Genomic DNA, 15,610 nt, shown 5'->3' with positions numbered 1-15,610 from the left:
CACCGCCACCCCTCCCACCTCACACTCCATCCCATCCTTTTCACCCATCCCACCCCGCGTGCCTTCGACTCTTTTGGCTGGGTAGTAAATTATTTTGGTTAAATTTACCAGAACGCTTCTCTTTAACCTGCCAAGTGCCGTGACTTGGTTCTCCGCCTCTCTAATTTCGGCGCTAATCCGTGTAGTTTTTCATCTGCAGATAGATACAATTGGCTTCTGAGTGGACCTTCTCATGTAGAGTCAATAGTGAAGGGGAGAGGAAAGTGTGGGTTCAGAATTATGGAGTTTAATTTAAGATCATGAAAAAAAAACTAAATATATACATTATAAATGAAGAACAACTCAGTCGCCTGTTAAAATTATTTAAGTCATTTAAGGTCATGCTGCACCAAGATCGTTCGGTTTGTGATGTAGCCTACACAAGGCTATATTACAGTTATAACACTCCTCGTCCTGTTCTGCTTCATATTTATTTCAAGTGTGTGAAGTGGCAATTGCAGACTTGAAGGCCTCACATGCGCATCCAAAAAAGAAAAAGAATGTCTGGTGCAGTAGTGTGTTGCGGCTTTGCACTTCTGACACTTGTTGCAAAACTAGCCCCAGGGAGACAGCAGGTAATTGTAATAACCTTTGACTCTCTGTCCCAGAGGAGAGGTCAGCGTCTCTGCTGGCTGATCCCGGTAACTGTCTCTGCTTCAAATCACATTGTGTTCAACCACTGAGAGCTTAACGATTTAATTCTTCATGTGTAGGGAATCAAGAATAAATAACGAACACATTAGTAAATAACACAAAATAAACACGATTCCACTTTTTATATAATCAGTGACTACAGACGGTGTCAATGCAGCACTACAGAAATATGTCGTTTTGATTATCCGGTGGGCCTACTCAAACATACATTGTATGAAATCAACTTTTAAAAGAATTAGAGTTGGCTCTTTATAACATGAAATTTTGATGAAACATCTCAAGTAATAATAAAAAAAAAAGTTTTTAAACACGCGTGAATTAGGCTACTTTTCTCCAATATTATTTACACAAAATATAGCCATACACACCTGATTCATTACTTGCCAAATCATGGCTCTTATGTTTAAAAAAGAAAACAGATTTGCTGTAGAGAAAAAAAATCTAGTTAAAAAAAAACTTTACTGAACTGAATTGTAAATATTTTTGTGATAGACGAAATTACACAGTTAATCCAAATTCATTGAACGAAAGGTGAAGCAAATTGTCAAGCCCTTGCCTAAATTATACACATATAATGATAGTTTGTTTTCATGCTTCAAGTACTCCGAATTATACACCTTGGGTAGCAATCAAGGTCTACAATGGAAGAAGCAATGATGAACTGAGTACAGTGTTACATCCTTATTTAAGTAAACAAGCAATTCAAATTCTGAATAAACAGATTTGAAGTATTTTATCTTTAGTAACAAAACACTGAAATTTTACCAGGGGTTTAACAATATTCAGGTACGATATCCTATTTTATTGTAACAATAATAACTAGCCTAATAGTATTCTCTTGTTTTTAAACTCTCTTTATGTGTTTTGAATTATTATTTCTATATTATTAATTTACCTAAGCAGACGGCTGATTATAAAATGCAACTGCGTTTGAACTAAAAACAAAAGTAGGACATAAAAAAATTCACACATTTTGAAGCACATTTTTAAAACGTACATTTAAAAACATTAAAAGGTCTACATGCCTGTATAATTTATGTCCTTAATACATATTAATTGAAAAAAATGATTAACGTTCCTGACGCGTAAGATCGAGTGTGACCCATTTAGAAATACATTTTCCCTGTTTTGATACTTTAACAGCACATTGAAGCTTGTAAAATGCACAGAAAAAAACAAAGATCTTAAAGCAAAATAAACCATTAGTAATATCTTCCGACTGATATTTTGTCCTCAATCAACGAATAGAAAGTTTCCACTAGATAGTGGGGTAAATCAAACACATATAAAATTGCAAAGTATGATGAATTAGGTAACAAAACTAACATCCATTTGGAGCAGAGTACGTTTTTCTCCAATTTTATTTAGACCATGAATCAACGCAAGGTTAAGATTTGAACTGGCAGGAATGCATGTCATAAATTATGTACAGCAGCAGTGACGTGCCAGTCTTTTGAAATATTAAAACTTATTCACAATTTACAAGAAATATTACAACATAAATCTGGTACATTAATTCACGTGTACAAACGTTTTGGTAAATGTAATAAGCAGGAAACTCTTTATGGGCTTTCAAAACACTTCATTGAGTTATTCACGCTAGACTTTTGTTATTATCATCTCAAAAGTCAATTTGCACAGAAACTTAAATATTTAAAGAATAACAGTATGTCGCATATTTCTTGGCGTGGCCAGAAACGCTGTCAGAATCACTTTTAAAGACGTCATATTTAAACAATGTTTCACTGAAAGTGATACATTTGATAAGATCCCAGTTTCTATTCGAACTGCAATCGAAACAATATTTACCTTTAATTTACCTTTAATATGAACATCATAAAACATTCTGTACAAAATTAGTTCAATGACAATCTAAAAAAGAAAAGAAAAAAAGAGGTAAATATTTTTGGTGGAGTGTTTCTGAATGCGCGTTACCCATCACTTTCCATCAGCTCTTTCAAATATGCGTCAGTGGGACAGTTCCGTTTACTCCGGCAGTTGTGCTCTGATAGTGCTGCGGTAAGGCATGCAGTCTGCTCTGCACAGACGGATCTCCGGACTCGCCGGTTGGTAAATACATGCTAATCATTTCTCTCAAGTCTCCGGTGCAGGGGCCTCGGGAGTGTGTGCTGACCGGAGGGCTTATATTGGGTTCGGACTTGACGAGCGAGCTCAGCGTACCGATGGCGGCAGAAGAAGCGACGCTGGAGTTTTGATGCTGCGTGTATGATATCCCACCATAGCCGGATGGAGAAGCGCTCATGTAGCTCTGGGAGTTCGAGATGGGGCTGTACTGGAGGGCACTCATATCGTAGCGGTGCATGGGCTGAGGGTTGTGCGGGTGATGGTGATGAGCGTGGTGATGGTGAGACCCACTGCCTGGGTGCTGGCTGTAAGCGAGCTGCGCCTCCTGCATCATCGCAGCCGCTGCTGCCGCGGCGGCCACCTGGCCGGAGTAAGCGCCGTTTGCCCAGCCGTTCATGTGAGCGTAGCCACCGGCCGAGCCTCCGTGACCCCCAGGACTCTCCAACCTCTGGCCGACCCCTGCAGGACTCATCCCGACTCCGCCTCCCGCGCCGCCGAGCAAGCCGCCAGCCAACGAGTATTTGTCCTTTTTAAGCAGGGTCTTGGTTTTGCGCCTCGGTCTGTATTTGTAATCCGGATGCTCCTTCATGTGCATGGCGCGCAACCGCTTCGCTTCATCAATAAAGGGCCGCTTTTCAGCCTCTGACATCACCTTCCACTCAGCACCGAGTCTTTTGCTAATTTCAGAGTTGTGCATTTTGGGGTTCTCCTGAGCCATTTTTCGCCGCTGGCCCCGGGACCAGACCATAAAAGCGTTCATGGGTCTCTTTACGCGGTCTTGGTTGGCTTTGCTCCCCGAGTTTGGACCCGTTTGCCCCGGATTCGTGTTGGTTTGTGGTCCCGGGGAATGAAGGTCCGTTTCCATCATCATGCTATACATTCAAGTGGCTTAGAAGTTCTCCGCTAGCAGAGAAAAAGCATGAAACTTTCGGCGCTCTGTAGTCCGCACTTGAAGCAGGTGCCTCACAAGCCAGTGGAGCTCCGGTGAAATGTGGAATACAGTTTATTCCCAACCGTTCGCAGTTTGTCTCGGGGTCTCTTTTTGCTCCTGTAGCCTGTTTAGTGTCGTGTCCGACTGCCGTTTCACATCCACATTAATTGAACGTGCATTTGAGTTACTTTTCCTAGTGGAGTTGAAGAGTTTGTTAAAGCGGCGGCCATATGATGCGTTTTGACAGCGATTAAAATGAGCGAGTAGCCAATGGCGTTCCAGTGAGGAGCAATTTGCATGGAGTTTGGTCGAGTGACGTCGACAACGAGGAAAAAACTAGTAGGCGGGGTGCACGGAGGGTCAACACCGCCCCCTCTAAAGTAAAGTAAATACTGAGGTGGCAGTTTGAGCCTCTTCAATGGATGCAATAAATGAACAAGAGGACAAATGGTAGATTTTATCCATTTAGATGACATTACAAGATACGATCTAATTCTTTATAATAACTGTAATAGCTCCAATGCTCCCCTCGTGACGTCTTGCCAAATCTTTGTGTGTAAAGGGTAGTCAACTTTGTCAGCTATGTTGATATACAGTCCACTGCATGCTGAATGTCTGTGAGTATAAAACTGTTAAAGGAAAAAAATCAGTCAAAATGAATTTTCCACAAGTGCACGTTCTAAAATAGGATGTCAAAAAGTCAACAGGATAAAACAGCGTAATTTCATTTCGCATTCGAATAGGTTAAATCTTTTTTGCCAGACATTATCAACACACACACAATTCCCACTTAGAATTTTATAAACAGGCTAGTTATTCATTAAGTGAAGCAATATGAAAACCACAATATTTTAAGAGGTAAACAACATGATTTTAAATAGAGGTTCCTAAATCGAAGACACTGCCGTCTGGTGGTGCACTGGTAAGATTTTGAAGCGCGTGAAAAAGATGATTGTAAATTGGCATATAGCCCACGGGAAACTATGAAACTCTCAAGTTATCTCGAAATAAAAAAAACATCAGACACTGAAAGGCAAGAAATAAAGGTGATGTCTATAAGGAAACAGACTGTAATTTTTATTTTACTATAGCATTGATCATTGTACAGCCTATGATACAATCGCATGACCGACCCCAAAATGTTTGTGAAACACTAGACAAAACTATTATCTTGCCATCAATTTTGATTCCAAGTTACATAAGAAATAACTTGAATATATATTCTGTAGGAACTTTGTCATATTTTGAATATATGACAGGAACGATAGGCTAATATATCAAATAATCAAAAACATGTTTTGACAAAAGATAAGGGCTTTTCAAATGCCCACGTAACAACAGTCTAGATAGCCTATGGTTTTTCATTTACTCAGTCATGGTGTCTAGCCACTCATTTTATGTTGATAAAATTATTATTTTCTGCGTTATGTATTTTAATTTAAAAACACCATTAATATTTTGAGAATTGCAATCATTTTAGTACAGTACTTAACATTGCGCATTAATAAATATGAAAGGTTTCCCACACCGACAGGCTAACCTTACATTTGTAAATATGAATTTAATTCAAAATGTTGTCATGATGATTCAAAACGTTTCGTTAGTTTTATGGTGAAGATTAGGCAGATTTAATAACAACAATTGTATGTTATTTAATATATTTAATTGTCCTTCGGATTAGCGAGCTAAACCACACTGTGACTCTCCTGGAACAACGTACATTGTCAGTTCTCATTTTGCTCCAGTGTCGCGCTCTTCACAGTGTCTTTGTTTTGCGCGCGCTGGGGGCAATAGGGCACTGTTGGCGCACGTGCGAGAGCTGGGGTTACAGCAGTTATCCAAAACGCAGACGACTAGTCAAAAAATTACAGAGGTGTCCGTCTTATTTGAAAAAGAACGAAACAAACCTAAACGTAAAAATGAAGTGACAGTTTAATAGTTGTCACGGGTGTTTGCCATCGTCCAGATCACGAAACGTTATTTAGTGGATGGTGGATGCAACAAGGAGACGGGAATATAACATGCTTTATGTAATTCATGACCCCAAAATATCAGTAAGAGAAATAGTAATTGTTTTATTAAAATTATCCAATTTAATAAAACAATAATTGTAATATTAGTAGGCTAAGTATTATTTTGACTATATGAGCTTTCAGTGTGTGTGACTGTTCATTAACAGGAAAGCGTTTCACTACAAAAATTAAAGCGTGCTGAACTTGTTTGTGGCTGTAGCCTTGTTTAACCTAATTTGATTGTTTAAATCCTTTGTGTGGCTTTTCTTGACTTCACAAGGGCTGTGGTAAGACGTTGGCTTTTAGACGCTTGAAAATGACATCCTGTTAAACGATAGTGGCAATCTGTTGATCAAAACTCCAACTAAGTGTTATTTTCCTATAACAGTCACACGACCAAAGTTTTTATTTTTACAGGGAACAAAAACAGACAAAACGTTTAATCAGCATTAGCCTACATATGAACAGACAATGAATCACACATTTTAATAGGCCTTTAAATATTTAGTTAATTTAATTAAATAGTCTAATTTAATTATTGTACTGAATTAAAACTTCTGAACTATATTTAAAAAAAATAAAGTGCTAGCTGTCTGACTTCCATCAAGAATTGCTAAACATTAACGCGTGTTAAAGTGTTTAGATGATTGCATGAAAGTCTTCCTCTAAAATGCGACTTTACCCTACATTGGACCGACTGAAATACCCTACATCACCGGACCGTCGTTGGAAAAAAAATCGCGTTAACGTCTCTTATCCGATGTAGTACAGTTAGACAGCACATCATGCGATCAAGCTCAGTAAAACTGATCTCATCTTTCTGTTAACAGGCTTCACGGCGCAGTTCGTAGGCTACTTACGCACCGGACTTCTATTCTGCTAATAACCAGTTAGTCAAGGCGACATCATTGTCTCAGTAGACTATATCACGTTTCCAGACGAGAAGATTAATTTACAATTTCTTAAAATATCCAAAGGTAAGATTTTCCCCAGAAGATAATGCATATCCATCTAAATCTTGTTTTTAAAGCTATATAAACTTGCACTGTCCTTCATTTGCAGTGATGTAAAATCGTCCTTACCGGTTCTATCGCTGTCCTAACCCAGCCAAAGCCACTCGCCAGACCGCCATCCTTGCTAAAACCTACACTTAGTGTGCCAAGGCCAGTCGTATGACTGCTCCCAGTCCCACCACTCACTACACACTGAGGAGAGAGACAAGAACATAAAATTTATTATAGACTAAAGACAATTTCAAGTTATTGTTTCTCCCGGCGAAAGGGTTCCTTCTTACATAATAAAGCCTCTTTTGTGTGACGCGGAACAATACAAAACAAGTATTCTAATAAATAGCCACTTTTTTGTTCCCTCTCGAGGATGAATGGAATTGAGCAGTTGGATTTGAAAGCAGCTGCTCGCGCATTCAGGAGAAGGGGGCGGAGCCCTGGCGCGAGGCGTCTCTCCTCCTTGGAAACGAACTTGAAGAACGGACCCGGCGGCAGCATCACCGAAAAACGCTCTGCAGCCTTCACTCCGACATCAGCACAAAAGTCTGCCCCATCGCCCCTGCTGCCCGGCTCTGAAGAGCATTACGCTCAATAACTTTAATTAACCCGGTCGTTCTCACTCTCCGTTAACATGCGATTCGTCAGGATTTAAGGATATTTGTAAAATAAAGCACCTTTGCTAGGCTATTTATTGCTGGTGCTAAAAAAAAAGGGGGAAAAAAAGAAAGAAAAAAAAACAAGCTCATTCCCTGCACAAAAATATTTGCACACTATAGACTAATGCATAAATACATTTTACACATTTTTTACAATCATTTTATTTTGCCACTAAGTCTGCTGTTCATACAGTCTTGTCCTGAAAAGTTTTTTATCTTCATGATCCCACAAAGCCCTGTTTACAGCCGGGCCTTACATGTCTTTTGTGCTATATAAGTGTATTTAAAAGATTAGTGAGAGCCTATTTACATTACAGCCATATATGTGTACATTTTAATTTGACATAAGATTTACATACTGGTTAAACTTAATATATATTTCTGCTTAATGTATATTTTCATTATATTCTATTTTGTAAATCTAGCTGAAATACATCCTTAAACTGGAATAATGCATAATAAATTATTATTCCAGTTAACAATTGCTCAGTATGACTACATGGCACAAATTTGTCAAAATAATGCATATATCCAATAACTATAAAATATAAGCTGCAAACACGAATCTAACAGCCTTCTGATGCCATTCAAGGCTTTGGGCTGCAGCAGCAGGAGCAGCTTGCCACCACATGGTTCTGACAGGCTTTCATAGAGTGAAAAGCTGTTGATTTGTAGTTTACATGAACTCACAGAGAGACACGTCATTGCCATCTGATGGCACACTTTTACATTGCCTCCGGCTCCAGTGTAGTGATGACCTCTGTCCTCTCTTAATACTCTGGGCATCTTTTCAGTCTCCCTCCGGCCATCAAAATTCAAAACTTTTCAGGTAGGATAAAGTGCAGGGAATCAGTAAGGCTAACACATAAAACATATGTGCGAGCTGCATGTGGAAGATAACATTTAAATTGCTATTCCACAAACCCACTTAACCTGACTCCAAATACCATCTCACTACTCCAAAAACTTGAAGCATGAAGTCCTTCCATCAGCTGCAAATATCTAATAGCATTTTTTTTCCAAGCAGGTTCTCCCTGGGATTCAAGTTAAATGCTGCAATGACCACTTTATGGATATACTCTAGACAGTCTACACTTGATCAAATACCTCATGATACCCAATGAAAAGGAAGCCTGTCACTTGTGAATACCTGAAGGCAAGCACTGCGGGAGAGTCGAACCATCACGCTCAGACACTGAGTCAGTTCAGTAGTCACTCTGATTCTGCACACTCAATCGAATTCATTTCTCCTTCCCTCATACATATTAAACACAGGTCGAACTTCAACATGTTGATAGGAACTACACATATTTACACAGATTTAACCAAACAACCACAACAAATGGCAATGAATATACTGAATAGTGTTATGCTCTAGCATATAATGAGCAGTGTTATGAAAAGTAATTACATGGCAACAGGCAGCGATTAGGTTTATCCATGTCTAACTTCCCTTAATTTAATGCCGAAATGTGCGTTCATGCTCGGCAGTGGAGGAAAGCGCTATCCAACGCCATAGTGTGTGCAGTGTCTTCGCCGAATCATTAACCCCAAACAGAGACTTGTTGAGCCCCATCAACAGCACGACTCTGAGCTCCATCAGTGCACAGTTCATTAATCTCTCACCATGGCATTTCTGGCTGCCAGTGGTTAAACACCCCTCTCTGAGTATAGCTCTCCTTCACCAGGATACCGCTGTGTTAATTTCCTCTCTCTATTAGCACAGCGCGGTTAATCAGGTTTCCTCTCCCCAGTGGTGGCATGAGCGGGAGAGCAGCGAGCAGGTGTCAAGCCTGTCTGTGTTGCTTACGGCGGCAATCTGTCTCCCAACTTCACCACTGCAGGATAATGGAGGACTCATATGCAGCTGATTCTGCCTCTGCTATTGTGTCCAATCTGTTGCATTAAACACTTGGCACACATAATTACAAATAATCCTGCCTTTTTTCCCTCTGCCACAGCTCTTCCCAGGCTCTCTCGCTCTCCTGTGTAAACAAACATAGTAACCCTTCACTAGCAGGCCTCATTAGTATTTGTCGATATCGCTCTGCTGGGCGGAATTATTTGCTTGTTTTAGGCAATTACACTCTCATTATGAGGATTAGTTTGAGTGAAGTCACGAATGTTTGCCGATCATTTAGTTTAATCGAATGGTACCTCAATTCATCAAGTTTTATCAGTGTTAAATTGACTCCCTAGGCAAACTCGATCTGCTTGAATTATTTTACAGGGTTAGGCTGAAGTCATTAGTTTACTGGGGAAAAAAGTAGTAGGAAATAAAAAAATGAATGATTTGAATCACAGAAAATTTCCGGAGCTCATGGTAAAAGTGAAATTCTGTTTGATGGCATAACTTTCTCGGTCTGTTTACAGATTCATATGGTGGTGCCGAAAAAAGCACCCTGTTGATTTATGCATCATTAGCATAAATGCAAAATATACTGAAAGGCGGAACACATTTCGGCATAACCCTTTGTACTGAGATGAAACAGCAGTCACAACATGGCTTTGAAGGCTCCTCATATCTCTGTCCAGAGCTGTCTGCTGCCTCGTATGTTTTAAGACTCAAAAAAAGGAGAGAGAGATGAGGCCATGAGACCAAAAGGGAAGAAAAATTGTGGGGTCAAGTCTAAAAGCGTGTGGGGGCTTTTAAGTCCGAAGAGGTCCTTCTTTTCCTCTCCAAGCCTGCCATCAAATGCATCAACTTCACCAGCCTTGGTTGTGCTAACTTACCCAATCTCTCAAATTAAAGACAAAATGTGGCAGAGAGAAGCTGGATGTCCCAAAAAAACAATAAAAAATATTGTCTATAAAAAAACACTTGGTAAGGACTGTTTCAGTAATGAAAAGTTTAAATACATTATAGCAAATGGTCAGTGCAAATGTTTACTAGACCTTACATATTCTTTATTCTGAAAAAAAAAAAATAATAAAATACATAATGAATTATACAAACAAAAATGTTTTATTAATAATAAAATACATAATGAATTATACAAACAAAAATGTTTTATTATAATGTATATGCCTTATTATAATTCATTATTATGATTATTACTGCTGCTATTGCTACTACTTATATTATTGTTGTTTTTTATACAATGCAAAACTTTGAGTCAAGTTTCACAGTTTGGACATTTGGACAATTTTTAGTATTAGGGTAAATGTACCTTAAGCTTACATACGCATTAAGCACACTTCCATATTTGAACTCAGATTAAAAAAAGGACAATAAAAATTTATTATCCTGCTTGATGTTTTAACCAATGGATATGTTTGTTACTATATACCTCCTAATTTTTGCATGTGTTCACACTGCCTGGTGGACATTTTGAAAGCTGTCAAAAAACTTTCACCGAATCAGGAGCCCCTTAAATGTGCATTTTTTAAATATGTAAACCTTTATTTTGGGTAGGTTTCGCTAAATATTGTAAAATGAAGAGATTAATGTTCAGACTTTTGCATATTATAACCAAGAACTTGGATGTGGGAAATAATTACATAAGATCCAAAAGATAGTTTTAGCAACACAGCAGAGATGCTACAGAACACAGTTAGCTGACTAGCTGCATAAGACTGTGTGCTATGCTAATATATTACTTCACAGGCATTACTGGCTTGTGGTTTTACATCTATAATATTATAAATTGACAGTTTACTGCTGGTCTGTCGTTTTTTCTGTCATTCTTAAAGATTTCATATTATTTTAAGGTTAGCTTAAAGGTGCACTACTATGAAAATCACACAGCTTTAGAGTGACATCAATAAGAAAAAGTATAATTTCATAGATATTGTTAATAATATTTGTTCATATTACATGACCTAGACTATTTATTAAGCAAAATCCTTTCATTTTAATAAATATTACATGAAATGTATATATATATATATATATATATATATATATATATATATATATATATATAAAATAAGCTCAATGAGCTCTCTTTAAGCTCTTCCATATTGAATGTCTATGTAAACACTCTAAATAATAACTGATGGTTATCACTTTAAGTTAATTGATTTACAATAGATTCAAATCTACAGACTGTCTCTGAACTTTGACAACTAGCATCAACTTCTCCAGACTGTAAATCAGTGGAAAATCGGAGCAAAAATCATGTTTTTTTTTGTTTGTTTTTTTGTTTTGTTTTTGATTGACTTTGTACCTTCAACAATATATTTTTACAATTATTCTTTAAACAATTATCTTAAAATATATATATTTTTTTTTTATAAAACATGATGTGAGCTTAATGGGAACAGAGGTGTGCTTAAAGTGTACAGACATGCACCCATTAAGCACAGCCAGACTTTTAGAACTTGATGCATATCTTAATTGAAATGCTTTTGTCATTTAAAATAAAATTTGATATTTTGCGTGAGAGATTCATATTTTATTTTAATACTTTATAATACTTTTAATACTATAAACTTTTTGTACGGAAATCAATATCTTGTGCACTAAAAATGTCTCAGTATAGATTTTGGTGCGCTTAATAGGAACGTTTACCCAACATGTAAATGCATCACAGTTAATGTTTATTAAACCTTCCATATTCCTGTTATTCTAAAGAAATAAAATCTAAGAATTTAAATAATAATCATTATAAAATAATAATTATATTTGGTTATGATTATTACTATTATTGTTGATATAATGTACAAAATTATATATTTCTGAATGAGTCAAGTTGCAACATTGTGTAATGAAAATTTGTACAATACATATAATTCAAAATATATTAACAATAATAATAATAATAATAATAATAATAATAAATAATTGTTATGAATATTATTATTATTATTATTATGATAGACAAAACTTACTAAATGACTCAAACTGCAACAATGTGTAATTTACTACAAAACAAACAGGGAAAGTGTGAATAGATTATGATTTGTACGTTCTAGGAATATTTGCAAAGAAAAGTTAACTTGACTAAGCTTAAAATAATGCTGCAGCTCTTCTCACTGGACATGTTAAGGTATTGCTGAAGATAATTTCATTAAAAGACACAGGATGTTCACTCAGAAACCAATCATCCATTATGCAAGAAAATCTATCCATCACACAGAGAGCGTATATACCCATTATCCAGACATCGATGGGGTGTTTTTCTTATTTTCATTTTTTACCCATCAATTACGGCAAGATTTTAAGCATTGTTCCACTCCTCAATTAGCCGCAACACCTTTTCCTTTGATTGATCCATAATGAATGTAATGGTTTTAACAGACCACAGACAGATCACTTAGAGGAGCTCTGCTAATGGCAGTGGCAGCTCCAGGGCTGGAGTGATGTCAGTTTCTCCAAGCCCTGGCTAATTAGACACTGTGTCGCTCATTACCCAGGTAATAAGCCCTAACGCTAATGGGTATCAGGCAAGACCCCCAAACACTAGAGAAAGGCAGAGAGGGGGGAGAGAGGACGGCAAAGAAGATGAGGGGGGTGTTAACAGGCAAAGGGGTGAGACAGAGAGAGAGATAGAGACAAGAAAATGTAAGCAAAGAGAAATCGTGAGAGAATTTTCATGATGGAGAAAAGGGCGCAAGATGAACAGATCTTACGGCGCTAATGCATTTCAATGCTATGCCTTTTAATATACTACACCAGTCCTATTGGTCAAGAGTAAACATGTCATTTTCAGTACGTGCTAAAGGCACAATGGTTGCTATGCAGTGGATGGAGGGCTGATGGAGAGGGGGTAGTGTTGGTTGGGGGAAGGAAGGAAGGAAAAGAAGGGGCTGGCATTAGAGAGACGGAGCGATGGTTTCCTTGTTAACCACTTTCCCACTTAGGCCTTGTTAGCACCAGAGCTCTCAGCTGTACCTATTATTGGTGACGGATGCTATGCTTGACTTTCTGAGAATTACACAGACACTCCTCGGTCTGCCGGATAAAGCCACTGCAGCCTTCACTGCTCTGAAGAAACAGCATGATGTGATGCTCCACATCAAGAACTTTGACATAACTGTACTCCAGTTTGGAGACAGCAAAATTAACAGCCAACTTTGTATTTTGCCTGTCTAAATTATGATTAGGGTCAGGGAATTTCTGCAAGCTGTCCCAAGGCTCTCTGTAAAGTGCTTTGAAAGCTGTGTGTGTGGTACTAAGGTGAGTAATTTGAATTTCATTTTATTGGTCCTAGTTGGTGGAAGTCATTTTGTATCAGCTAATTGCATTTGCTGTTAATGCCAAATTCCACAGCATTCAGGCTCTGCAACAAAAGAATGCGAATCCATCCAGTCTTTGAGCCATCATTCTTAGCCATCAGACAAATGTCATCACTTTTATGTGACATTTTTAATGCGTTATGCGGCTATTTTGTAACGGAACACAAAAGATTGGTGTTATGAAACATGCAACTGGAAATGAGATCATCACTCAGAATTGTATCATCAGCCACAAGCGCATTTGTAGCCTTTGAAAGTGTGATCAGAGCGGCCCTATGTAAGTACTGAAATAAAGTTCATTTTCGAATAGGGAGGGGGCATAATCCCCCATCTCATCTCCTCATGGGGTCATGGCTCACACCTCTCCTAATATCCTTAATCTTATTACACACACAGGCAGAAAAAGTTATCCTTCAATATGAGGATTTCCAGCATGAGACTAATGCGGCTTACAGTACATTCATTACTGCCCCAGCTAAATGAAAAATAACAGTGAGATAGCCTCACCGTACTCATGCATTAAATAATCTTAAATATTAATTATTTGCTATGTCAGTGACTTTGCCAGTCATCCTTCCTCTGCATTGTGTGCATCTCTACTGGGTTAAATGTGTGTGTCTCTAACAGGTAAAAAAATCTGTATATGATTGTTACGGTGGTGGTAAAACTGACTCTAAACTGTTCACATACAACAACAAACAAAAAATCATGTTAACTCACTCAACTTTTACCATTAATACTTCTCACACATTACAAAAATAAACATGAGAACATGATTTTGGGAAGTGTATTTAACCAAAAATTATTTTTGTCATGGTATGTGCTGAACTGAGGACAGAGAGCGCACGACAAGACAGAAATCGTTATTATGAATGATGAAGGAAACGTCCAAATACAATAACTGGCCACTAAACTTCTGACAAAGGAGGACTTAAGTACATGGGTAAATGAGGAGAACACAGGTGATGGTGGTTAACTAAATGAGACCAGGAACATAACCAAATATATGCACATAGGAAATAAATTAGAGCAGAAAAAAGACAGAAGAACGGTCCATAACTGTGATAACTTGCAACTAGCCATTTTTAAAAACTTTTTTACGTTTCAAATAGAAAGAAGGAAAAGTTATTCTTCTATGTGCTTTCCTGAATCTCAAACAGTTGATCAAAATCTGGATTTGATACCCAGCAAAATGAACATGCATGAACTGATAAACATGTAAGCTTTCAATACAGTGTAAGCCTCTTTGGATAAAACCATCTGCCAAATGCATTGATTCAATTATGCAGGTCAAGCAATAGCAATATTCTGTACAAGCCATCACTCACTAAATGAGAAAGATACAACATTTCCAAGAAACATCATCGATTGATCAGTATTTACAAAACATAAAAAACTAAATTGGTCAGATTGAACTGAAACCTAATTAATAGGTTAAATTAACTGCAATTCTAAAATTGCTGTTGGTGGAAAAATGTCTAAACAAATATCTGATCCATTAACAATAGCAATAAATCTGTACACCCTTGGTACAACAGCGGTCTGTCAGAGATCACTTAATTAACAAATCACAATCGAACTGAGCATCCGAACTCAGTCAGTGACTGGAATATGCTGGAATTGTGACTGTGTGTGTGTGTGTGTGTGTGAAATGGCTATTTAACATGCCCATGAGCTGAGCAGCGGGGTCTGAAGACTGTGTAATCTCATTTAACCCTCACTACACAACACTAATTACAGCTGACACGCTAACAACACACACCGAAAAGCCTCTCAGCAATAAAGTCAACACCAGCCAATGACCCAGCATGCTTCCCCTGCTCTGCCCCAAACCCCTGCTCTCCCCAGGGAGGAGGTGCAATTTTAGCCTAAGGATAGCAGGAAGTAGCCTGTCCCTTATAAGGGGGCCTCCCCAGAGCCAAATTAAAGCTCTTTGGTCCTTTTTTTTCGTGAGAAAGGGTCAACGTGGTACCCCACCACTTTTCTGAGTGTGTGAACGTGCGCTGGCGTGTGTGTGTAACAGTCGAGCACCTCCTTCTCCCTCTC

General features: G+C 38.0%; 1 protein-coding gene across 1 annotated transcript; it reads right to left on the bottom strand.

The window, feature by feature from the left end:
- Positions 1 to 362: 362 nt before the first annotated feature.
- On the bottom strand, positions 363 to 7,383 carry LOC113108801 (transcription factor Sox-1a-like). The gene is made up of 3 exons (XM_026272131.1): positions 7,016 to 7,383; positions 6,804 to 6,926; positions 363 to 4,338 (listed from the first exon to the last, which is right to left on the bottom strand). The coding sequence occupies exon 3, from the start codon at positions 3,656 to 3,658 to the stop codon at positions 2,651 to 2,653; it is 1,008 nt and encodes a 335-aa protein (XP_026127916.1). The 5' UTR covers positions 3,659 to 4,338; positions 6,804 to 6,926; positions 7,016 to 7,383; the 3' UTR covers positions 363 to 2,650.
- Positions 7,384 to 15,610: the final 8,227 nt, after the last annotated feature.

This window comes from Carassius auratus, chromosome 9 (assembly GCF_003368295.1).
Source record: "Carassius auratus strain Wakin chromosome 9, ASM336829v1, whole genome shotgun sequence".
NCBI classification, from domain to species: Eukaryota; Metazoa; Chordata; class Actinopteri; order Cypriniformes; family Cyprinidae; genus Carassius; species Carassius auratus.
Note: the sequence above shows the minus strand (reverse complement) of the source record. Positions and strands in the feature narration are given on the sequence as shown.

Coding starts and splice junctions, on each gene's coding strand:
- LOC113108801 (XM_026272131.1), bottom strand. CDS start 3,658: ATGTATAGCATGATGATGGAAACGGACCTTCATTCCCCGGGACCACAA.